Below are 25,032 nucleotides of genomic sequence, written 5' to 3' on the forward strand. Positions count from 1 at the left end.
ACTCTTACCATGATGTGAGTTGTGTTTACCACTCACAGCTCAACCCCAGTCAGTTACACTGTGGCCTTTTATGTAGCAGTTTTGTTCATGGGCAGAATGTCTTCTCAGTCAGTAACTGTGTTGGAACAAGACAAACTGACACTGCTCTGGAGAATTCACTGTCCTAAAGACACATTTATTGTGACCATATTAGGAACACAATGTGTTTACCTGGAATCAGGATAGGGTATAAGGACGGGACCAATAAGTGAGTTGGAACATCACATCCATTAAAACAAATATATAAGCTTAATCATTGATATGCATGGAGGTTGGGAGGCAATATCAAATTGTATCTTGCAGTAACACTTGTTACATACAAGTTGCAAGGACATATTCTATCTCTGAATAAGTCATATTGTCACCTGTCACAGAACTTTGCAGAAATGCAGTGTGCTTTGCACCTGTTTGACCGCCACATGATGAGTGTGCTATTCAGCACCAGCCATGATCATTCAGTTCAGTTGCTATGTGCCTTCTCTGTATTGGACGCTAAAGCTACAGTATAGAATGAATTCAATGCGGAGCACACCATTTTCACTTTTATTCCATTATTCCATAAGAAACATTTGGTGTAAAGTGTGTATCTTATCTTATGTGGAATGTATGCCCCTTTCCAGAATCCTGGTACACTCTACAATGTCAATAATGGTATTATAGAAAAATGACAAAGATTTTACAATGTCTTACTGGACGAGCATTGGCAGAGTATGCCAGCTGCTGTGTTCAGGAGCTTGTCCACTGTGCATGTGACTTATGCAAAGTAGGGGGAACATGGAGCGCACTTCCTCTCCAGAGAGAAACGGAGGCCATCAATAGTTTATGCTCTATTTTCACAGTACTTTGCATTTATTCAACAACTTATAGTAACAATGTCTGCAAACAAATAGTTAAAGGAAACAAAAATAAACACCAGAAAAATACCTGAACTTCTGCCAATATTTGTCAATGGCTCATATGTTCATTATGGCGGCTAGTTGTTCTTGTTGGGCAACAACATGAAGCTTCTCAGTAATTGTAAGAGCTGTGTGTTTTTATGGGTTGGTAACTTTGTAGCCTCAACATCACTGTGGGTACACCTCTGTTGAACTACATTGTTATCAGGCATCCCAACTGTCCCTAGGCCTCCTGTAAATACAAACAGACACCTTTGTTCGGCACACTGTTCCATGAAAGCAGAATACTTTAGCTAAGACTCCTTTTTTCAACTTGAACTGCTATCCTCTATCTAGGGTAAAACCATTTGAATTCAATCCCTTTTTGATAGCACCCCTTTTGATTTGAACTGAACCTTCCATACATACAGTATTTGCCCATTGTAGAAGTGGTCAGAAAGTGACTTTTTGGACCTGAATGCCAAAACATTCAAGAAATAAAGGTGCTCAAAGTTGACCTATTTTGCATACCCCACCATACCATAAGACAGTGATCACTGGAAAAGATAAACGGTTGAGATTGATATCATTTAAAAACTTACAAACAGGGTTGTCAAACTGTTTTATAATAACCTTAAATGTAAATTATCTAAAAACACGTCAATTCCTTTTTTAAATTCTCACATAAACTCAGATTTGTTTCATATTCACATACAGTGGGGAGAACAAGTATTTGATACACTGCCGATTTTGCAGGTTTTCCTACTTACAAAGCATGTAGAGGTCTGTAATTTTTATCATAGGTACACTTCAACTGTGAGAGACGGAATCTAAATCAAAAATCCAGAAAATCACATTGTATGATTTTTAAGTAATTAATTTGCATTTTATTGCATGACATAATTATTTGATACATCAGAAAAGCAGAACTTAATATTTGGTACAGAAACCTTTGTTTGCAATTTCAGAGATCATACGTTTCCTGTAGGTCTTGACCAGGTTTGCACACACTGCAGCAGGGATTTTGGCCCACTCCTCCATACAGACCTCCTCCAGATCCTTCAGGTTTCGGGGCTGTCGCTGGGCAATACGGACTTTCAGCTCCCTCCAAAGATTTTCTATTGGGTTCAGGTCTGGAGACTGGCTAGGCCACTCCAGGACCTTGAGATGCTTCTTACGGAGCCACTCCTTAGTTGCCCTGGCTGTGTGTTTCGGGTCGTTGTCATGCTGGAAGACCCAGCCACGACCCATCTTCAATGCTCTTACTGAGGGCAAGGAGGTTGTTGGCCAAGATCTCGCGATACATGGCCCCATCCATCCTCCCCTCAATATGGTGCAGTCGTCCTGTCCCCTTTGCAGAAAAGCATCCCCAAAGAATGATGTTTCCACCTCCATGCTTCACGGTTGGGATGGTGTTCTTGGGGTTGTACTCATCCTTCTTCTTCCTCCAAACACGGCGAGTGGAGTTTAGACCAAAAAGCTCTATTTTTGTCTCATCAGACCACATGACCTTCTCCCATTCCTCCTCTGGATCATCCAGATGGTCATTGGCAAACTTCAGACGGGCCTGGACATGCGCTGGCTTGAGCAAGGGGACCTTGCGTGCGCTGCAGGATTTTAATCCATGACGGCGTAGTGTGTTACTAATGGTTTTCTTTGAGACTGTGGTCCCAGCTCTCTTCAGGTCATTGACCAGGTCCTGCCGTGTAGTTCTGGGCTGATCCCTCACCTTCCTCATGATCATTGATGCCCCACGAGGTGAGATCTTGCATGGAGCCCCAGACCGAGGGTGATTGACCGTCATCTTGAACTTCTTCCATTTTCTAATAATTGCGCCAACAGTTGTTGCCTTCTCACCAAGCTGCTTGCCTATTGTCCTGTAGCCCATCCCAGCCTTGTGCAGGTCTACAATTTTATCCCTGATGTCCTTACATAGCTCTCTGGTCTTGGCCATTGTGGAGAGGTTGGAGTCTGTTTGATTGAGTGTGTGGACAGGTGTCTTTTATACAGGTACCGAGTTCAAACAGGTGCAGTTAATACAGGTAATGAGTGGTGAACAGGAGGGCTTCTTAAAGAAAAACTAACAGGTCTGTGAGAGCCGGAATTCTTACTGGTTGATAGGTGATCAAATACTTATGTCATGCAATAAAATGCAAATTAATTACTTAAAAATCATACAATGTGATTTTCTGGATTTTTGTTTTAGATTCCGTCTCTCACAGTTGAAGTGTACCTATGATAAAAATTACAGACATCTACATGCTTTGTAAGTAGGAAAACCTGCAAAATCGGCAGTGTATCAAATACTTGTTCTCCCCACTGTATGTTGTAGCTTAGACCCTATTTTACATCATCTGAGGGTTTTTTGTTGTGCCCGCCATCAGTTGAGACACAACATGCTGTTGAATACAGGGTGGGTGTCATGTTTTGGTTTATAAATGTACTAAAATGGGAATAAAATAGAAATGTCTACTTTCAAATGGTACCACAAAGATGGTTGGAGGTCCACACATCATAGAATGTTGACATGAATGGTAATATCTGTTGTTTGAAATAATACTGTCAATCCTCCATAGGAAACGTATTGAAATCATAGAAATATAGATAATAGAATAGACATTTAAATTGACATTCGACGGTGGGTGGACCGGCGGCCATCTTGTGGTAGTAATTAGAAGTAAAAATGTCAATTCAATTTAAATTTCAATGGTGTACCAGCTAAATTGCAGTGTTCTGAAGGGATAGGTCCATTCTATGAAATATATTTATATGATTGAAATGACACCCACCCTTTATTCAAGAGCATGTTGTTTCTCAACCGATGGTGGGCACAACACAAAAACCTCAAGTAGGGTCTAAGCTACAACATATGTGAATATGAACCAAATCTGAATTGACGTGTTTTTAGATAATTGACATTAAATGTAAAAAAAAATGTTTTCAAGAAGTTCTAAAATAGTTTGACAACCATGTTTGTAAGCTTTAAAATGATATCAAATTCAACCGTTTATCTTTTCCAGTGATGAAGACATGGAGGTCTCATAGTATGGTGGGGTATGCAACATTTGTGCACCTCTATCTCCTGAATGTTTTGGAATTCAGGTCCAAAAAGTCACTTTCTGAACACTTCTTCCATGGGAAAACATTTATGGTTACTTTCAAAAAGTGACTGAACTCAAATGGATTTACCCTCTATGGAAGTAGACTTGTTACGTTTGTAGACAGGGATCCTGCTAATGTGACATTCAGAAGAACTACTTACACAATCTCAAGTTTTCGATGCAATAGAATTTATCCCACAGGCTCATATGCATTGACTCATCGTGTACCAAAGTAAGAAGGACAGGATAAGGTTGAGTTTCAGCTGAGCCACAATACTTATAATACTGAAAACAGTGGCTTACTGTAATGTGTCTCAGCCAATAAAATGCGATTACATTTTGTGCCAGGTGCAATCTTTGAAACCAGGCCAGAAAGTCAAAATAAAGAAGTGAGAGAGTCATTGGTATTTACAGTATCTACACTTCACAATAAATATATTGTGTGTTTGTGTGTGTGTGTGTGTGTGTGTGAAAACTCTGAGAAAGAGGAAGGGAGAAAATCGTACAAACTTACTGAGAGGTGATCTACAGTTCTACATTGTGAAGTACCACTGGGAGGAAGTTTTGTTATGATGTGCCCAAAGTTCAGACACAGGGACACTCTTAAAGGTCACCTATCACCATTTACCATTACACTGTAATACCCCTCCGACCAAAACATCTTCTGCATTCGCCTATTTTTATAGATTTAATTTGAGTGATCATAAGTTACTCATCATTATCGACTGCTGTGCTTCTTAAGACATTTGTCACTTCGTCCTCCATGAGTGTAAGAGCTTGTGAGTGTGTCTGTATGTGTATCTGTGTGGTGTCAATCTGTCAATAAGGTCAGTGACATCACCATGGAAACTGCCTGGCTTCGATCACAACGTTTCCAGTGGTCTGTGAGATGAGCACTGTTTGTTTTGTGGCTTTCCTTCAGTGACCATCTCTCTCCACTCACCCCAGCACCCCGCCAGCTAACCCCACCTTATTGTCTGTCTACTTTCCACTGTGCACACCCAGGGGCTATGTTTAGTGTTGTTGTGTCAACCAACAAACAGGGTCTCTCATTGGTGTGCTCCAGTGTACGTAGGCTGTGTGATTAGGCAATGCAGAAGTAAATAGAACAGTCTGGGCAGTCCTGGTAGGTATTTTCTCACAGCAGACCACAGACCTTTTTAGCACAGTAAAGCTACACCATATAAATTCTTAACAGATAATGAACACAGTTTTTCAATGGAAAGTAATTGTAGCATAAACTCATAGACCCAACATGATCTGTACTGATGTCAGTGAATCAGGTTATACTCCCCTTCCATAACAAGCCTACTGACTGATGCAGCTGTCTGTTACTCAGGCTCGGAACAAGCAGAACGGGGAGCTAGCGGCCATCAAGGTCATCAAGATGGAGCCAGGTAAAAGAAGCCCCCTCTGTTACTACAGATTCTAGAGACCACACATGGGTTCAAATCAATGATTTATATATACACTAGATGACTGATAGGGGGCGCTGTGTTGAAGCCACCGTGCCTCCATCTTGGCACTCCCCCACCATTTGTAAAAAATATTTTGGAAGCTATAGAAATGCATTTATTAATGTCTACATTACTTTTTGCCACATGTATTCTATTACAGACACCTTTATGCATACTTTTAAATATATTATGTGAGCTAAACATACAAATAGAAAATAATAATAATATATATTTTTAAATCCTTAAAGTATAATTTTTATAGATTAATAATGTTACTGTCCCCACTACAACAACAAAAAATACTTAAATACATGTAATTTTGTCCTTGAAACATTTAATTGAAATAATGTAGAAGTCCATTCATTCCTATGGAGGACTGCTCCTACTGGAGAGTGCCAATGTGGCTGACCGGTGGCTTCAAAGCCTCTCAATGGCCAATACATAGCATCAGCAATCCAGGGTTTATATACATCATTGGTTCATATACTATTTGATATCTTTCAAATACATGGAGCGTTTGCTTTAACCTGTCTGGAGTGCCAGGTGGGCGGGGTTTGGTCATTCTTTACATTTATATTGGTTCCATTACAACAGGCAAGCTCAATGGAGCACAAATATAGTATTTGAAATGATTTCAAGTAGTATTTGACCCCAGGTCAGAAAGAAATCAACCTTTAAATCCACATTGGTTTCAGATTTCTGCAGTAATGCCTGTGTCAAATGTTCCAAATCAAGATGATGTTGTGGTGCTATATTGTGACATCATCTGGCATCCATATACATTGCAGTGTGGTACATGGTATAAAATAATATGAGATGATATGACATTTTCCCACACAGAGGAGGACTTCTCAGTAATCCAGCAGGAGATCGTCATCGTGAAGAGCTGCAAGCACCGCAACATTGTGGCCTATTATGGCAGCTATATACGGTGAGTGGGCACTGAGCAGGCCCTCCCACACACAGCCACATATCATACACTAGTTGGAATGGGATGATACAGACTAATTGGGAATATTATCAGTTGTGATCATGAAAAAGTTACTGGGAGAATAAACCTTTAATATGACAGATGTGTGTGTGACATGCGTGTGTGTTTCCAGGGCCAACAAGCTGTCGATCTGCATGGAGTTCTGTGGAGGAGGCTCTCTCCAGGATGTCTACCATGGTGTGTGTGTGTGTGTGTGTGTGTGTGTGTGTCAGCTTAAGTTGATTTGTGATGCATCTCTTTAACTGAGAAAAGTTTGAAAAAACTCTGAGGAGGAAGGTGAAAATATTAGACAAACAAAAAGTGAGAGGTGATCTACAGTATGTGTGAATGAAGGAGAAATAAAGGAGTTTGATCAGGCTTTGAATACAGATCAGACTCACAACCAGCAGGGTTTACTCTGTGAAGTACCTCTGGCAGGAAGTTATGTAATGTTATGATGTGCTCAAACACAGGGACACTCTTAAAGGTCACTTACACTCTTAGAAAACAAGGTGCTATCTAGAACCTAAAAGAACCTTTGGCTGTCCCCATAGGATAACCTTTTGAATAACCCTTTTTGGTTCCAGGTAGAACTCTTTTGAGTTCCATGTAGAACCCTTTCCACAGAGAGTTCTACGTGGTATCCAAAAGGGTTCTACCTGGAACCAAAAAGGGTTCTCCTATGGGACAGCCAAAGAACCCTTTTGGAACCCTTTTTTCAAAGAGTATCACCATTGACCATTACACTGCAAAACCCCTCCGCCCAAAACATCTTCTGCATTTGCCTATTTTTATAGATTTGAGTGATCATAAGTTACTCATCATTATCGACTGCAGTGCTTCTTAAGACATTTGTCACTTCGTCCTCTAGAGAAATGTGTGTGTGTGTGTCTGTGTGTGTGGGTGGGTCAGCTGGAGCAGATTACGATCTACAACTGTAAGTTTATAAAACAGCGTCCTACTTCACACCCCCTCTTCTCTCCCTTTAGTGACCGGGCCTCTCTCTGAGCTTCAGATTGCATTTGTCTGCAGGGAGATGTTGCAGGTTAGACCACTCATATCACACATTACAATATAGCATGTATAACATGTCACTTGGCTGTTATAGGTAATAGTTTTGATATCTCCAGCTTTGATTTCAACATGTAACAGTGTACTAACTGTCTACCTGCAGGGTCTGGATTATTTACATGGCCAGAAGAAGATTCACAGAGATATAAAGGTGAGATGACCAGGGTTGACTCCCTAATCTGCTGGGATGAGTTATGCCTCTAAAATTGTTATGAATGGCACATAGGGGCAGGAGCCTATCTCCTGTTTCAATAGCATGAGACAACTTGATGTACTAGTACACCTCCTAGACAGGACGCTAGTCTGTCGCTATGGGCCATTCTGGCTCAGACAAGGCTTGCTTTAAGTTATGATGCAATGTTTGTTGTGTTTTCCTGCTGTCCAGACAGCATATACTGTACACAGTGCTCTGTCGTGATCGCTTGTGTCTCATCTTCCTGTTGTCCAGGGTGCCAACATCCTTCTGAATGACCAAGGAGAGGTGAAGCTAGGTGTGTGACTGTGAAGCCCTAATACATTCATCAGGCAGTAAATAACATTCATTTCTGTCCTCACATATTAAATAAGTGACATATTTATCGTCTGGCTGTTTAGCGGACTTTGGGATTTCGGCACAGATCACGGCTACTCTGGCACGGCGGATGTCCTTCATCGGGACTCCTTACTGGTGAGGTTTAAGGTCAAATTAGTTCCCTCCCTGTGGCTCTTCTTGAGGTTGTATCTGATATCAGATGCTCTTGATGTTGATAGTAGCAGTTGCTGTTGTCCGTGTCTTTCAGGATGGCGCCAGAGGTGGCTGCCGTGGAGATAAAGGGGGGTTACAATGAGCTGTGTGACGTGTGGTCTGTGGGAATCACTGCAATCGAGCTGGCTGAGCTGCAGCCTCCCTTTTTCGATGTGCACCCACTACGGTAATCACACACACACAAATCATTCCTCTCAACCCCCCCCCCACCCCCCCTTACATTCACACTCCCCGTAGAAATAATCAAGACTTTCCTCCTACCACACCCCCTCATGTTCCAGTTGTATATACATTCATGCATGCCGTTAACCAATTACCCACATGCCTACCCCCACTTTTTAAAATTTAATTTCACCTTTATTTATACAGGTAAGTTGATTAAGAACTAATTCTTATTTACAATGATGACCTGTGACGACATACAAACACACAAAAACACACACACAGACAGACCGACACACAGAAACCTCACATCAAAGTCTTGTCTTTTCTCAGGGTGCTGTTCCTCATGTCCAAAAGTGGCTACCAGCCTCCTAAACTAAAGGAAAAGGCCAAATGGTATGCAGTAAGACCATTACTACCCGCTTGAGCTGTGGCAATGATACCTGTATTCTTTAATTCAGTCAATTCATCTACAGTCTGTAATATGCAGTTGGTATTTTCTTCTACCAATTTCATGTTAGGTCCTCGATTTTCTATAACTTTGTCAAGGCGATGCTGATCAGGAACACTAAGAAGAGACCCAGTGCCTCAAAGATGCTGACAGTGAGTAAACCTCAAGAAACTCAGAGAATATATCTTCTCTGCTAGATCTCACTCACTCACCCACCTCTCCTCTTTCTCCTTCCCTCACCTTTCCTAAAAATGCCCTAGCTAGAATAGTGAAAGTGGGAAGTAAGATCACGGGAGTCCAGCAGAGTAGTCTGTCAGACCTGTACAACAGACAAATGGTGAGGAAGGCAGAATCCATCCTGTCTGACTGTGCCCACCCCCTACAACATTTACATTTACATTTTAGTCATTTAGCAGACGCTCTTATCCAGAGCGACTTACAGTTAGTGAGTGCATTCATTATTGTTTTATTTTTTCATACTGGCCCCCCGTGGGAAACGAACCCACAACCCTGGCGTTGCAAACGCCATGCTCTACCAACTGAGCTACATCCCTGCCGGCCATTCCCTCCCCTACCCTGGACGACGCTGGGCCAATTGTGCGCCGCCCCATGGGTCTCCCGGTCGCGGCCGGATACGACAGAGCCTGGATTCGGGAGTACTGTTTCAATTATGATTAACTTCTAAATTACACTGCTATCGCCAAATGCACAGAGCACAAAAATATCAAAATGTATTTCTCCACCAAGTCAGCCTCGTTTAGGCCCATGAGTTCCAGGTCCTACCCTGTGGCTCCCAGTTTAGATTCCCCACTGTTAAGACTAACCGGTACAAGCACTCCCTTACCCTTATGGCCCTTTTCAATACAGGGAAGTGAAGGAGGTAAGGCTAGGAATGATGATGATTTTGAGGATGACGGTAATATGTTGATGATGGTAGTGTTGAAGTTGATGTTTTTTAGTTTTTGTCAGCACATTGTTGATATGTTGTTGACGAGATGATCAAAAAATGCACTGAGCACTTTACTTATTAGGCAACTTTGGCTTGCTATACGTTGTGCTGCTGCTAATGTTGACCACTAGTAGACCTACTGTATACACTGACTATACCAAACATTAAGAACACCTCCTAATATTGAGTTGCACCCCCTTTTGACCTCAGAACAGCCTCAATTCTTCAGGGCAAGGTGTCGAAAGTGTTCCACAGGGATGCTGGCCCATGTTGACTCCAATGCTTCCCACAGTTGTGTCAAGTTGGCTGGATGTCCTTTGGGGGGGTGGACCATTCTTGATACACACCGGAAACTGTTGAGCGTGAAAAACCCAGCAGCGTTGCAGTTCTTGACACAAACCGGTGTGCCTGGTACCCACTACCATACCCCGTTCAAAGGCATTTAAATATTTTGTCTGGCCCATTCACCCTCTCAATGGCACACATACGCAATCCATGTCTCAATTGTCTCAAGGCCTAAAAATCCTTCTTTAACCTGTCTCCTTGTGACGAGTACTGGGGATACGAAGAGGCAGGATGCAGATGCAGGAATAAACAAGGATAAAGGTTTACTTAACAATGAGAAAGAGAATAACAAAGAGCGAGTAAACCATACGACGCTAACAATTACACACAACAATGACTGAACAGTCCAGTGGTGGTGATGAAATGAGGTGCAGGTGCGCTGGAGGTGATCAGGGTACGTTGGGTTTCCATTCCTGTGTTGCCGAGGTGGTGCGCTCAGACCGGTGGCTCAGTAGACTGGCGAATCAGAGCGCCGGAGGGGAGCGAATTAGGTTGGGGTCCAGAACGTCTCCAGCCGGAACCCAGCTCCTCTCCTCAGGGCCATACCCCTCCCAGTCGACCAGGTAACGGAGCCATCCCCCACGGAACCTGGAGTCCAGCAGGTCCCTCACAGCATACGCCGGACTCCCGTCAATGTCCAGGGGCGGAGGGGGCGTACCCCGGGGAACGGCATCCGCCAGAGGACCAGGAACCACCGGCCTGAGGAGAGACACATGAAAAGAGGTGAGACACGGTAGTGAGGGGGAAGGAGCAGCCGGTACGACACCTCATTAATCCGCCGGAGGACCTTAAACGGCCCCACAAACCGGGGGCTCAGTTTCTTGCAGGGCAGGCGGAGAGGGAGGTTTCGAGTGGACAGCCAGACACGATCACCAGGCTGGAATACGGGAGCCTCACTGCGGTGGCGGTCGGCTTGGTCCTGCCGACGAATGGCCCTCTGGAGATGGACATGGGCGGATTCCCAGACCTGTCCAGCCCTGCGGAACCATTCGTCGACAGCGGGCGCATCGTTCTGGCTGGGTGTCCAAGGGGCCAGGGCTGGCTGGTACCCCAGGACGCATTGGAAGGGAGTGAGCCCCATGGAGGAGTGAACGAGGGAGTTCTGGGCATATTCTTCCCAGGGAAGAAACCTCGCCCACTCACCCTGCCGGTCCTGACAGTGGCAACGAAGAAACCTCCCCAGCTCCTGGTTCATGTGCTCCACCTGCCCATTTGACTGAGGCCTATACCCGGAAGTGAGGCTGGCCGTGGTCCTGATCTTCTCCAGGAAAGCCTTCCACACTCGGGAGGTGAATTGGGGGCCATGGTCCGAGACGATGTCCTCCGGAAGTCCATAGTGCCGGAAGACCTATTAGAACAGGACCTCAGCGACCTGGAGAGCAGAAGGAAGAGCAGTTAGTGGCAAAAAACGGCATGATTTTGAGAACCGATCTACGACCACCATGACTGTGGTGAAGCCGTCAGAACGTGGGAGGTCGGTGACAAAGTCTATGGACAGGTGTGACCAAGGTCGCTGAGGCACTGGTAGATGAACTAGTTTGCCTGCCGGGGCGTTCCGAGGTGTCTTCGTTTGGGAACATATGGAACAGGAGTTGACATAGCGAGAGACATCAGTAGCCAAGGTGGGCCACCAGTATTTTTGTGATAGAGAATGCAGAGAATGCAGGGTGCGCGTAATACCGGAGTGCCCTGCCGTAAGGGTGGTGTGCGCCCAGATCAGCAGGCGGTCACGGACACTGGTGGGTACATATACGTGCCCTGGAGGGGCGTTGGCAGGCGCTGGGTCCTCCTGAGCCGCCAGGCGGATGTCTTCGTCCACATCCCAAACGACAGGTGCAACAATGAGAGATGGGGGCAGGATAGGACCCACCCAGATCCTTCCTTTCTCCGGTATGGTGCATCCTGGAGAGTGCGTTGGCTTTCACATTCTGGGATCCTGGGCGGTAGGACAGAATTAACTGAAAGCGAGTAAGAAATTGGGCCCACCTGGCTTGAAGAGAGTTCATCCGTTTCGCTGCCCATATGTACTCCAAATTCCGGTGGTCAGTAAGAATCCAGAATGGATGGACTGCACCCTCCAGCCAGTGTCTCCATTCCTCCAGAGCGAGGACCACCGCCAACAGCTCCTGGTCTCCAACTCCATAGTTCCTCTCTGCGGGGGTAAGCTTTTTAGAGAAAAAGGCACAGGGATACATTTTCTCTGGCTTACCTTGCTGCTGGGAGAGGACCGCACCCACGTCCTCCTCAGATGCGTCCACCTCCAGGATGAAAGGTCAAGATGGATCTGGGTGTTTTAGGATGGGCGCTGTGGTGAACCTTCTCCTTCAGCCTCTTGAAGACAGTGTCAGCCTCAGGGTTCCAGGCCAGCTTCTGAGGCCCACACTTAAGGAGAGAGGTGAGCGGGGCAGCTATGGAGCTGAAGGACCTGATGAAACACCAGTAGAAATTGATGAAGCCCAGGAAGCTCTGTAGGCCCTTGATGGTGGTGGGGACTGGCCATGACCTGACGGCGTCCGTCTTCTCTCTTTCCATGAACACCCCCTGAGGACTGATCCTGTATCCCAGGAAGGAGATGGCCTGTTGGTGGAATTTGCAATTCACCCCCTTCACCAACAGGCTGTGTTCCCGGAGGCGGAGTAGGCCAGATCTGACGTCCCTGACGTGCTCCTAGAACGTAGCCGAGTACATCAGGATATCATCGATGTACACCACCACCTGTCTACTCAGCATGTCTCGGAACAACACGTCATTGACGAAGGACTGGAACACAGAAGGTGGGTTGGCGAGGCCGTAGGGCATGACGCAGTATTCATAGTGGCCTAAGGTAGTGCTGAATGCGGTCTTCCACTCGTCTCCTTCCCGGATTCGGATCAGGTTGTAGGCACTCCTCAGGTCCAACTTGGTAAAGTACCGGGCCCCTCGTAGCTGCTCGATGGCCGATGGAACCAGAGGGAGGGGGTACCGGTACTTGGTGGTGACTTTGTTCAGCCCCCTGTAGTCAATGCACGGCCTCAGTCCTCCGTCTTTTTTGGCCACGAAGAAGAAACTGACGGAGGCAGGAGAGGTAGAGCGTCTGATGAACCCCTGTTTCAGGGTCTCCGCAACATACTTCTCCATGGCCACAGTCTCCGCCATGGAAAGGGAGTAAATGCGACTCGGCGGGGGGTGTTGTCCCCCCAGCAGGTCAATGGCGCAGTCCCAGGGCCTGTGAGGAGGGAGACACCTAGCCTTTGATGAAGAGAAGACATTGGAGAGATCTGCGTACTCACGTGGAATGTTGGGCTGGAGGGCGGACTCCGGACTCTCCACTGACGTGGAACAACAAACCACCGGCAGGCAGGTCTTCCGGCATGAGGTGGACCAGGCTGGGATCCTCTTGGTGATGCAATTGATGGTGGGGTTGTGTAGTCTGTGCCAGGGCAATCCCAAGACGATCCGGTGAAGGGGTGACGTGACGATGTGGAATGACAGCTCCTCGTGGTGCTCCGGTAGTGTGGGAATGGTGATGGTGATGGGGAGAGGGACGTGCGTAATGGTGCCTGATCAAATCAAATCAAATCGTATTTGTCACATACACGTGTTTAGCAGATGTTATAGCGGGTGTAGTGAAATGCTTGTGCTTCTAGCTCCGACAGTGCAGTAATATCTAACAAGTAATATCTAACAATTTCACAACATATACCCGATACACACAAAGCTAGTGAGGAATGGGATTTAAGAATATATACATATATGGACAAGCAATTACAGAGCGGCATGGACTAAGATACAGTAGAATATTATAGAATAGAATGCAGTATATACATATGAGATGAGTAGTGCAAGATATGTAAACATTATTAAAGTGACTAGTGTTCCATTCCTTCGTGTGGCAGTGATTTCAATAGGCAACAGCAGCCTCTAATGTGCTAGTGATGGCTATTTAACAGTCTGAAGGCCTTGAGATAGAAGCTGTTTTTCATTCTCTCGGTCCTAGCTTTGATGCACCTGTACTGACCTCGCCTTCTGGATGATAGCGGGGTGAACAGGCAGTGGCTCGTGTGGTTGATGTCCTTGATGATCTTTTTGGCCTTCCTGTGACATCGGGTGCTGTATGTGTCTTGGAGGGTGGGTAGTTTGCCCCCGGTAATGCGTTCGGCAGACCGCACCACCCTCTGGAGAGCCCTGCGATTGTGGGCAGTGCAGTTGCCGTACCAGGCAGTGATACAGCCCGACAGGATGCTCTCAATTGTGCATCTGTAAAAGTTTGTGAGGGTTTTAGGTGCTATGCCGAATTTCTTCAGCCTCCTGAGGTTGAAGAGGCTCTGTTGCGCCTTCTTCACCACACTGTCTGCGTGGGTGGACCATTTCAGTTTGTCGGTGATGTGTATGCCAAGGAACTTGAAGCTTTCCACCTTCTTCACTGCGGTCCCGTCGATGTGAATAGGGGGGTGCACCCTCTGCTGTTTCCTGAAGTCCACGATCATCTCCTTTGTTTTGTTGATGTTGAGTGAGAGGTTATTTTCCTGGCACCACACTCCCAGAGCCCTCACCTCCTCCCTGTAGGCGGTCTCGTCATTGTTGGTAATCAAGCCTACTGCTGTTGTGTCGTCTGCAAACTTTGATTGAGTTGGAGGCGTGCTTGGCCATGCAGTCATGCAGTCATGGGTGAACAGGGAGTACAGGAGGGGGCTGAGGACGCACCCTTGTGGGGCCCCAGTGTTGAGGATCAGCGAAGTGGAGATGTTGTTTCCTACCTTCACCACCTGGGGGCGGCCCGTCAGGAAGTCCAGGACCCAGTTGCACAGGGCGGGGTTCAGACCCAATCTTGAAGCGTGGATTCCGATTGGTCAGACCAGCGTTGAATAGTCCTTAGCACGGGTACTTCCTGTTTGAGTTTCTGCCTATAGGAAGGGAGAAGCAAAATGCAGTCGTGGTCAGATTTGCCGAAAAGAGGGCGGAGGAGGGCCTTATAACCATCCCGGAAGTTCGAATAGCAATGGTTGAGGATTTTGGCAGCGCGAGTACAACAGTCGATATGTTGATAGAACTTCGGCAGCCTAGTCCTCAAATTTGCTTTGTTAGAATCCCCGGCTACAATAAATGCAGCCTCAGGATATGTGGTTTCCAGTTTGCATAAGGTCCAGTGAAGTTCTTTGAGGGCCGTCATGGTATCGGCTTGAGGGGAGATATACACGACCGTGACTATAACCGAAGAAAATTATCTTGGGAGATAATACGGTCGGCATTTGATTGTGAGATATTCTAGGTCGGGTGAACAGAAGGACTCAAGTTCCTGTATGTTACTACAATTACACCATGAGTCGTTAAACATGAAACACACACCTCCGCCGTTCTGCTTCCCAGAGAGATATTTATTCCTCTCTGCGCGATGAACTGAGAACCCATCTGGCTGGACCGATTTCGACAGAATATCCCAAGAGAGCCATGTTTCTGTGAAACAGAGTATGTTACAGGCCTTGATGTGTCTCTGGAAAGAAATCCTTGCCCGTAGTTCGTCGAGCTTGTTAACCAGAGACTGAACATTAGCGAGTAGTATACTTGGAAGCGGTGGGTGGTGTGCACGCCTCCTAAGTCGAACCAGCAGGCCGCTCCGAGTGCCTCTCCTCTGCTGGCGATGTTTTGGGTCAGCCGCTGGAATCAGTTCAGTTGCCCTGGGGAGAGCAAACAAAGGATCTGCTTCGGGAAAGTCATATTCCTGGTCGTAATGCTGGTGAGTTACCGCCGCTCTGATATCCAATAGTTTTTCCCGGCTGTATGTAATGATGCCAAACACTCAGAGCTAATAATGTAAAAAAATTATACATAAAAAACAAAATACTGCAAAGTTTCCTAAGAGCTAGTCGCGAGGCCACCATCTTCGTCGGCGCCAGGTAGTGTAAGTGATCCAAGTGGTTTATTGTCCAGCGAGGAAGGCAGTGGCACGGTGGGCAACCAGAGACCAGGTCCCTATCTATAAGGTTCCCCGCTGATCCGGAATCTATCATTGCAGTGGAAATTGGAAGAGAAGGAATAACCAGTCACTGTTATGGGAACTAAAAACAATGGTTTTGTGATAGGAGATGATGTAACACTCACGGAGCGGTGATGGGAGTCATACCGCCTAGATTGGGAGCCGCAATGAGATCTGTGGTCATCTAGGGGGTGCTGCCCACCTCCATGGGTGAGGACTCGGAGGTAGGGCGGCTTCCATAGCTCAGATGGGGTGAGCGTCGAGGCTCCGGGAGGTGTTGGGCACACCGTCTGTCTCTCAACATGTCGTCAAGACGGTTGGACGTGGCGATGACGGTATCAAGGTCCATCTCGTCGTCCCAACATGCGAGTACCGTCTTGATGTCCTCCCGTAAGCCTCTCCTGAAGGCCGTGCGCAGAGCATGCTCATTCCAGCCGGAAGACGCCGCCACCGCGCGAAAGCTCAGCGTATACTTGGACGCGGGCCCCTCTCCCTGTTGTAGCTGGAGGAGACACTCACCCCTGTCCTTTCCCTCCGTGGGATGATCAAACACCGCCCTGAACCAAGCGAAGAAGGTGGAGTAGGGAAGCGCCACGGCCTCTCCTCCTTCCCAGACTGCGTGGCCCAATCCAGCGCCTTTCCTTTAAGTAGCGAAATCACCAGCGCTATCCGGGCTTGGTCAGATGGATATGCCCCAGGCTGACGCGCCAGAAAAAGTGAAACCTGTAGCAGGAAGCCGCTACATTTAGTAGCGTTACCGTCATAGCGCTCCGGTAGGGCGAGGGGTACCTCAGAAGTTGGTGATAGCACGGGAACAGGTGGACTGGGTGCACTCGCCGCTCCCTGAGGTGGAACCGGAGCGCTGGGCAGATTATGCAGAGTTTGGAGCACTTTCTGCATGGCGGCGTTCAACTGGGCAAGCTGCTGCTGGTGCTGGTCGAGGCACTGGGAAACTCCAGGAAGATTACCTGTTGCATCCATTTTTGTGAGAGGTGTGTAATTCTGTGACGAGTACTGAGGATACGAAGAGGCAGGACGCAGACGCAGGAATAAACAAGGATAAAGGTTTACTTAACAATGAGAAAGAGAATAACAAAGAACGCGTAAACGACACGACGCTAACAGTTACACACAACAATGACTGAACAGTCCAGGGCTATATAGTGGTGGTGATGAGATGATGAGGTGCAGGTGCGCTGGAGGTGATTAGGGTGCGTTGGGTTTCCATTCCTGTGTTGCCGAGGTGGTGCGCTCAGACCGGTGGCTCAGTGGACCGGCGAATCAGAGCGCCGGAGGGGAGCAACGGGAGGAGTCGTGACACTCCTCCCCTTCATCTACACTGATTGAAGTGGATTTAACAAGTGACGTCAATAAGGGATAATAGCTTTCACCTGGATTTACCTAGTCAGCCTATGTACACTCAGTGTATGTGTCTATTAATGGCTGTCAGTCCTATGACTTCATGTACTAGCCCATTGTATTTACTACAACTGTGTGTCAATGTGATCCTTGTGGATTTTATATGTTCAATGTTGTTTTTATGCTCCAATTGCCTTCTTGTCCAGTCTGGGAGAAATAAAGTTGAAACTTGAGTTTGTCTATTCATCTCTTGTAATCACTGTACTCCTTTTTCTCTCCCTGATTCCCCCCCTCTCTCGCTCTCTCTCTCTCTGTCCTGCAGCACCTGTTTCTGACCCAGCCGTGTCTGAGACAGGATCTGATCTTGGATCTGCTGGAGAAGCTGCATCACCCTGAGAAACTGAAGCCCTGCCTGCCGTCTGAGGAGGAGGACGTGGAGGTCAGAGCATCACACACATACCCTCCACAATCAAACACACACACACACACACAAACACACACACCGTAATGTAATATAGTAACAGACCTTGTATACACAATACACATGAATGATACAGATCAATACACATGATCACACAATGTAAAAGATATGTAAAATGTAAGAATGCAATACTCATGGCTATATGATGATATATCCTAAAGGTTGTGGTACCAGGCTCCTTGAGAAGGATTCACTCCATTAACAGACACAACCAGGCAGAGAGAACCAACTCCGACATCAGCTGTGAGAAATATATATATTTTATTTCATTTGTGAACCTGTCCAGGAAATGTTATCGGTTGTATATACAGTGCATTCGGAAAGTATTCAGACTCCTTTGCTTTTTCCACATTTTGTTACGTTACAGCCTTATTCTTAAATTAATTAAATAAATAAAAATCCTCTACAATCTACACACAATACCCCATAATGATGAAAACAGGTTTTTAGAAATGTTTGCTAATTTATTAAAAATAAAGAACAGAAATACCTTGTTTACATAAGTATTCAGACCCTTTGCTGTGAGACTCGAAATTGAGCTCAGGTGCATTCTGTTTCCATTGATCATCCTTGAGATGTTTCTACAACTTGATTGGAGTCCACTTGTGGTAAATTCAATTGATTGGACATGATTTGGAAAGGCACACGCCTGTCTATATAAGGTCCCACAGTTGACAGTGCATGTCAGAGCAAAAGCCAAGCCATGAGGTTGAAGGAATTGTCCATATAGCTCCGAGACAGGATTGTGTCGAGGCACAGATCTAGGGAAGGGTACCAAAAAATGTCTGCAGCATTGAAGGTCCCCAAGGACATAGTGGCCTCCATTATTCTTAAAGGGAAAAAGTTTAGAACCACCAAGACTCTTCCTAGAGCTGGCCGCCTGGCCAAACTGAGCAATCGGGTGAGAAGGGTCTTGGTCAGGGAGGTGACCAAGAACCCGATGGTCACTCTGACAGAGCTCCAGAGTTCCTATGTAGAGATGGGAGAACCTTCCAGAAGGACAACCATCTCTGCAGTACTCCACCAACCAGACGGAAGCCACTACTCAGTAAAAGGCACATGACGGACTGCTTGGAGTTTGCCAAAAGACACCTAAAGGACTCTCAGGCCATGAGAAACAAGATGCTCTGGTCTGATGAAACTAAGATTGAACTCTTTGGCCTGAATGCCAAGCGTCATGTCTGGAGGTAACCTGGCACCATCCCTACGGTGAAGCATGGTGGTGGCAGCATCATGCTGTGGGGATGTTTTTCAGCAGCAGGGAGACTAGTCAGGATCAAGGGAAAGATGAATGGCGCAAAGTACAGAGAGATCCTTGATGAAAACCTGCTCCAGAGCGCTCAGGACCTCAGACTGGGGCAAAGGTTCACCTTCCAACAGGACAATGACACAGGAGTGGCTTTGGGACAAGTCTCTGAATGTCCTTGAGTGGCCCAGCCAGAGCCCAGTCTTGAACCCGATCGAACACCTCTGGAGAGACCTGGAAATAGCTGTGCAGCGACGCTCCCCATCGAACCTGACAGAGCTTGAGAGGATCTGCAGAGAAGAATGGGAGATACTCCCCAAATACAGGTGTGCCAAGCTTGTAGCGTCATACCCAAGAAGACACAAGGCTATAATCGCTGCCAAATGTGCTTCAATAAAGTATTGAGTAAAGGGTCTGAATACTTATGTAAATGTGATATTTCCGTTAAAAAATAAAATAATTTATTAGCAAACATTTCTAAAAACCTGTTTTTGCTTTGTCATTATGGGGTATTGTGTGTAGATCGATGTGGAGAAAAAAAAACATTTAATCCATTTTAGAATAAGGCTGTAACGTAATAAAATGTGGAAAAAGTAAAGGGGTCTGAATACTTTCGCAATGCACTGTACATGTGTAACTAATCATTGGATTGGTGTGTGTCTGTGTGTGTGTCTGTGTGTCTGTGTGTGTGTGTGTGTTATCAGTGGAGCAGCTCTACACCAGGAGGCCAGTAAAGACAGCCTCACCAGAAGCAACGGTAAGTGTGTGTGTGTATGAGTGTGTCCATGTGTGTACCTGTGGTGGTATCCATGCCTGCGTACCACTGTGCTTTCTAGTGTGTATACAGATGTAGGCCTGTGTATCTTATTGATCAGAATCTTCTGTCATTGTCTTTCTGTACTTCAGGTACGACCTACAGTACAGTGTCGCACACTGGGATCCACTGGCAGCGACAAGAGCCTAATCAGGTATGCGGATTACTGCTTAGAATGCCAATAACACACTGACTGATGGCTCCATCATCGCCAAGTCTTCCACTTACAGGACAAATGATCCAATGAGCCATGAGAAGGCCACTGTTGACTACCGATCTTATCTGGCACTGTGTTGATCTCTTTCCCTTTCTCTCTTTCCCATAGAGACCAATGCATGGACTCAGATGATGACTATGATGACGTGGACATGTAATCATGATTCACAGTTGATTATTAATTCATCAATTTATTGAAATGTCTTCAGTTGTACATTTGTCTGAGTTTTGACAACCCTCTCTCTCTCTTCTCTCTATCTTCTTTCCACAGTCCCACCATCTGCACCAGAAGGTAAGCAATCCTACTGAGACATACTTCACCCATTCACTCTGATCTGTATTTCTGGGCCCATATTCATAGTCCCAGAGTAGTGGTGCTGATTGATCAGCACCCCCTCTCTTATCCATTATGATAAAACTGATCCTAGATTAGCACTCTGAGACACTTTGTGAATACAGGTTTGGATGTACACACTTAGAAAGAAGGGTTCCAAAAGGGTTCTTCGGCTGTCCCTATAGGATAACCCTTTCTGTAAAGGGTTCTAGGTGGAACCAAAAAGGGTTCTTCAAAGGGTTTTCCTATGACGAATAACCTTTTTTTTCTAAGAGCGTACTGTATTTCTTGAGTCGATGGACTACTCTCAACATCATTGTCTTTACCATTGTTAGGTTCTGAACAAACGGAGTAAAAACTCACGAACAACTAGTAAAAAGTTCAAATCAAGTTTATTCACCCACTGGGTCAAACAGCTGTCTTATACCAGTGTCACGCTTCACATAACACACATAACCAAAATTATTCACGGTTGTCTTCCTATTTCCACATAATCAAATCAAATCAAATCAAATGTTATTGGTCACATGCGCCGAATACAACAGGTGCAGACATTACAGTGAAATGCTTACTTACAGCCCTTAACCAACAGTGCATTTATTTTTAACAAAAAAAGTAAAATTAAAACAACAAAAAAAGTGTTGAGAAAAAAAGAGCAGAAGTAAAATAAAATAACAGTAGGGAGGCTATATATACAGGGGGGTACCGGTGCAGAGTCAATGTGCGGGGGCACCGGCTAGTTGAGATAGTTGAAGTAATATGTACATGTGGGTAGAGTTAAAGTGACTATGCATAAATAATTAACAGAGTAGCAGCAGCGTAAAAAGGATGGGGGTGGGGGCAGTGCAAATAGTCCGGGTAGCCATGATTAGCTGTTCAGGAGTCTTATGGCTTGGGGGTAGAAGCTGTTGAGAAGTCTTTTGGACCTAGACTTGGCACTCCGGTACCGCTTGCCGTGCGGTAGCAGGGAGAACAGTCTATGACTAGGGTGGCTGGAGTCTTTGACAATATTGAAGGCCTTCCTCTGACACCGCCTGGTATAGAGGTCCTGGATGGCAGGAAGCTTGGCCCCAGTGATGTACTGGGCCGTATGCACTACCCTCTGTAGTGCCTTGCGGTCGGAGGCCAAGCAGTTGCCATACCAGGCGGTGATGCAACCAGTCAGGATGCTCTCGATGGTGCAGCTGTAGAATTTTTTGAGGATCTGAGGACCCATGCCAAATTTTTTTCAGTCTCCTGAGGGGAATAGGCTTTGTCGTGCCCTCTTCACGACTGTCTTGGTGTGTTTGGACCATGATAGTTCGTTGGTGATGTGGACACCAAGGAACTTGAAGCTCTCAACCTGTTCCACTACAGCCCCGTCGATGAGAATGGGGGCGTGCTCAGTCCTCTTTTTTTTTCCTGTAGTCCACAATCATCTCCTTTGTCTTGGTCACGTTGAGGGAGAGGTTGTTGTCCTGGCACCACACGGCCAGGTCTCTGACCTCCTCCCTATAGGCTGTCTCATCGTTGTCGGTGATCAGGCCTACCACTGTTGTGTCGTCGGCAAACTTAATGATGGTGTTGGAGTCGTGCCTGGCCATGCAGTCATGGGTGAACAGAGAGTACAGGAGGGGACTGAGCACGCACCCTGAGGGGGCCCCCGTGTTGAGGATCAGTGTGGCAGATGTGTTGTTACCTACCCTTACCACCTGGGGGCGGCCCGTCAGGAAGTCCAGGATCCAGTTGCAGAGGGAGGTGTTTAGTCCCAGGATCCTTAGCTTAGTGATGAGCTTAGAGGGCACTATGGTGTTGAATGCTGAGCTGTAGTCAATGAATAGCATTCTCACGTAGGTGTTCCTCTTGTCCAGGTGGGAAAGGGCAGTGTGGAGTGCAATAGAGATTGCATCATCTGTGGATCTGTTGGGGCGGTATGCAAATTGGAGTGGGTCTAGGGTTTCTGGGATAATGCTGTTGATGTGAGCCATGACCAGCCTTTCAAAGCACTTCATGGCTACAGACGTCAGTGCTACGGGTCGGTAGTCATTTAGGCAGGTTATCTTAGAGTCCTTGGGCACGGGGACTATGGTGGTCTGCTTGAAACATGTTGGTATTACAGACTCAGTCAGGGACATGTTGAAAATGTCAGTGAAGACACTTGCCAGTTGGTCAGCACGTGCTCGGAGTACACGTCCTGGTAATCGGTCTGGCCCTGCGGCCTTGTGAATGTTGACCTGCTTAAAAGTCTTACTCACATCGGCTACGGAGAGCGTGATCACATAGTCATCCGTAACAGCTGGTGCTCTCATGCATGCTTCAGTGTTGCTTGCCTCGAAGCGAGCATAGAAGTGGTTTAGCTCGTCTGGTAGGCTTGTGTCACTGGGCAGCTCGCGGCTGTGCTTCCCTTTGTAGTCTGTAATAGTTTTCAAGCCCTGCCACATCCGACAAGCGTCAGAGCCAGTGTAGTACGATTCAATCTTAGCCCTGTATTGACTCTTTGCCTGTTTGATGGTTCGTCGGAGGGCATAGCGGGATTTCTTATAAGCGTCCGGGTTAGAGTCCCGTTCCTTGAAAGCGGCAGCTCTACCCTTTAGCTCAGTGAGGATGTTTCCTGTAATCCATGGCTTCTGGTTGGGGTATGTACGTACGGTCAATGTGGGGACGACATCATCGATGCACTTATTGATGAAGCCAGTGACTGATGTGGTGTACTCCTCAATGCTGTCTGAAGAATCCCGGAACATGTTCCAGTCTGTGCTAGCAAAACAGTCCTGTAGCTTAGCATCTGCGTCATCTGACCACTTTTTTATTAACCGAGTCACTGGTGCTTCCTGCTTTAGTTTTTGCTTATAAGCAGGAATCAGGAGGATAGAGTTATGGTCAGATTTGCCAAATGGAGGGCGAGGGAGAGCTTTGTATGCGTCTCTGTGTGTGGAGTAAAGGTGGTCTAGAGTTTTTTTTCCTCTGGTTGCACATTTAACATGCTGGTAGAAATTAGGTAGAACGGATTTAAGTTTCCCTGCATTAAAGTCCCCGGCCACTAGGAGCGCTGCATCTGGATGAGCGTTTTCCTGTTGATTTATGGCCTTGTACAACTCATTCAGTGCAATCTTAATGCCAGCATTGGTTTGTGGTGGTAAATAGACAGCTATGAAAAATATAGATGAAAACTCTCTTGGTAAATAGTGTGGTCTACAGCTTATCATAAGATACTCTACCTCAGGCGAACAAAACCTCGAGACTTCCTTAGTATTTGATTTTGTGCACCAGCTGTTGTTTACAAATATACACAGACCGCCACCCCTTGTCTTACTGGAGTCAGCCGTTCTATCCTGCCGATGTAGCGTATGTTATCATTGTCGTCGTTCAGCCACGACTCGGTGAAACATAGGATATTACAGTTTTTAATGTCCCGTTGGTAGGATAACCGTAATCTTAGGTCATCCAATTTGTTATCCAATGATTGAAGATTGGCTAATAGGATTGATGGAAGAGGCAGTTTACTCGCTCCCCGTCGGATCCTTACAAGGCACCCCGATCTACGTCCACGATATCTCCGTCTCTTCCTCACGCGAATGACGGGGATTTGGGCCTTGTCGGGTGTCTGTATGATATCCTTCGCGGCCGCCTCGTACGAGGTGAGTAATCGCTGTCCTGATATCCAGAAGCTCTTTTTGGTTATAAGAGAGTCACGGTTCTCCGCCCCAAAAGGGCATAAACCAACCTCTCTCCTTATTGCTACTGCTAACACACATGAATCATGTTCAAACAACGTTCAACTATCTGCTTTGCTCCTCCAGAACTTATAGACTTCTATCACCATCCACTGACCATGTTTCATCTTTAAGCACAGATATCCTCGGATATCTCCTATTCTCCACCGAATGCACTGGCTGCCTTTGTCCTTCTTCATTGACTACTTCTCTACAACCTATCATACTAGTACACAACATGACAATTTATCCATACACACACACACTCTACGCCTCACGGCCACCGCGGCTGGGACTTTTGGCCACTTACGGATCTCGCAGAGGAACACTCCCACTCGGGACCTATCCTTACGGAACCTACCCTACACCAAATATTTACGACCAGACAATGGGCCTACTGAATAAACTCAGGCTTTCTAGGTCTGTATCCTATAATTGTTCAGCCTACGATCCTCATCTCCCCAAGATGTCCGAATGAGTGGTAACAGGTGTAGGAACTGTGCCTACGTTGTGTTTGCTGCCAGCTCCTGTTTCTCTGATTCGGACTCTCTAGTTCGACTGTAAATCGTGGTGAATCCTGCCGACAACGCCAACTGTTAGGTTCTGAAGAAAGGGAGTAAAAACTCCCGGACAACTAGTAAAAAGCTCAAACCAAGTTTATTCACCCACTGGGTCAAACAGCTGCAAAGACAAAGACATGATTACACAAGCACATACTGTGGGGAGAACAAGTATTTGATACACTGCCGATTTTGCAGGTTTTCCTACTTAC

At 46.3% G+C, this 25,032-nt stretch overlaps 1 protein-coding gene across 1 annotated transcript in view; it reads left to right on the plus strand.

Annotated features, from left to right (window-relative positions):
- Positions 1-25,032, plus strand: part of LOC121567525 (mitogen-activated protein kinase kinase kinase kinase 5) — a 38,425-nt gene that overhangs the window by 753 nt on the left and 12,640 nt on the right. Inside the window, exons 2-17 of the mRNA XM_041877643.2 lie at positions 5,355-5,412; positions 6,313-6,403; positions 6,576-6,640; positions 7,432-7,487; positions 7,617-7,664; positions 7,962-8,004; positions 8,108-8,180; positions 8,293-8,424; positions 8,754-8,816; positions 8,942-9,023; positions 17,800-17,916; positions 18,120-18,201; positions 19,909-19,961; positions 20,111-20,172; positions 20,344-20,388; positions 20,506-20,526. Of these exons, the coding sequence (XP_041733577.1) occupies positions 5,355-5,412; positions 6,313-6,403; positions 6,576-6,640; positions 7,432-7,487; positions 7,617-7,664; positions 7,962-8,004; positions 8,108-8,180; positions 8,293-8,424; positions 8,754-8,816; positions 8,942-9,023; positions 17,800-17,916; positions 18,120-18,201; positions 19,909-19,961; positions 20,111-20,172; positions 20,344-20,388; positions 20,506-20,526 (1,091 nt within the window). The remainder of the gene's footprint in view (positions 1-5,354; positions 5,413-6,312; positions 6,404-6,575; positions 6,641-7,431; positions 7,488-7,616; positions 7,665-7,961; positions 8,005-8,107; positions 8,181-8,292; positions 8,425-8,753; positions 8,817-8,941; positions 9,024-17,799; positions 17,917-18,119; positions 18,202-19,908; positions 19,962-20,110; positions 20,173-20,343; positions 20,389-20,505; positions 20,527-25,032) is intronic.

The sequence above is a fragment of the Coregonus clupeaformis genome, chromosome 6, assembly GCF_020615455.1.
Source record: "Coregonus clupeaformis isolate EN_2021a chromosome 6, ASM2061545v1, whole genome shotgun sequence".
Lineage (NCBI taxonomy): Eukaryota > Metazoa > Chordata > Actinopteri > Salmoniformes > Salmonidae > Coregonus > Coregonus clupeaformis.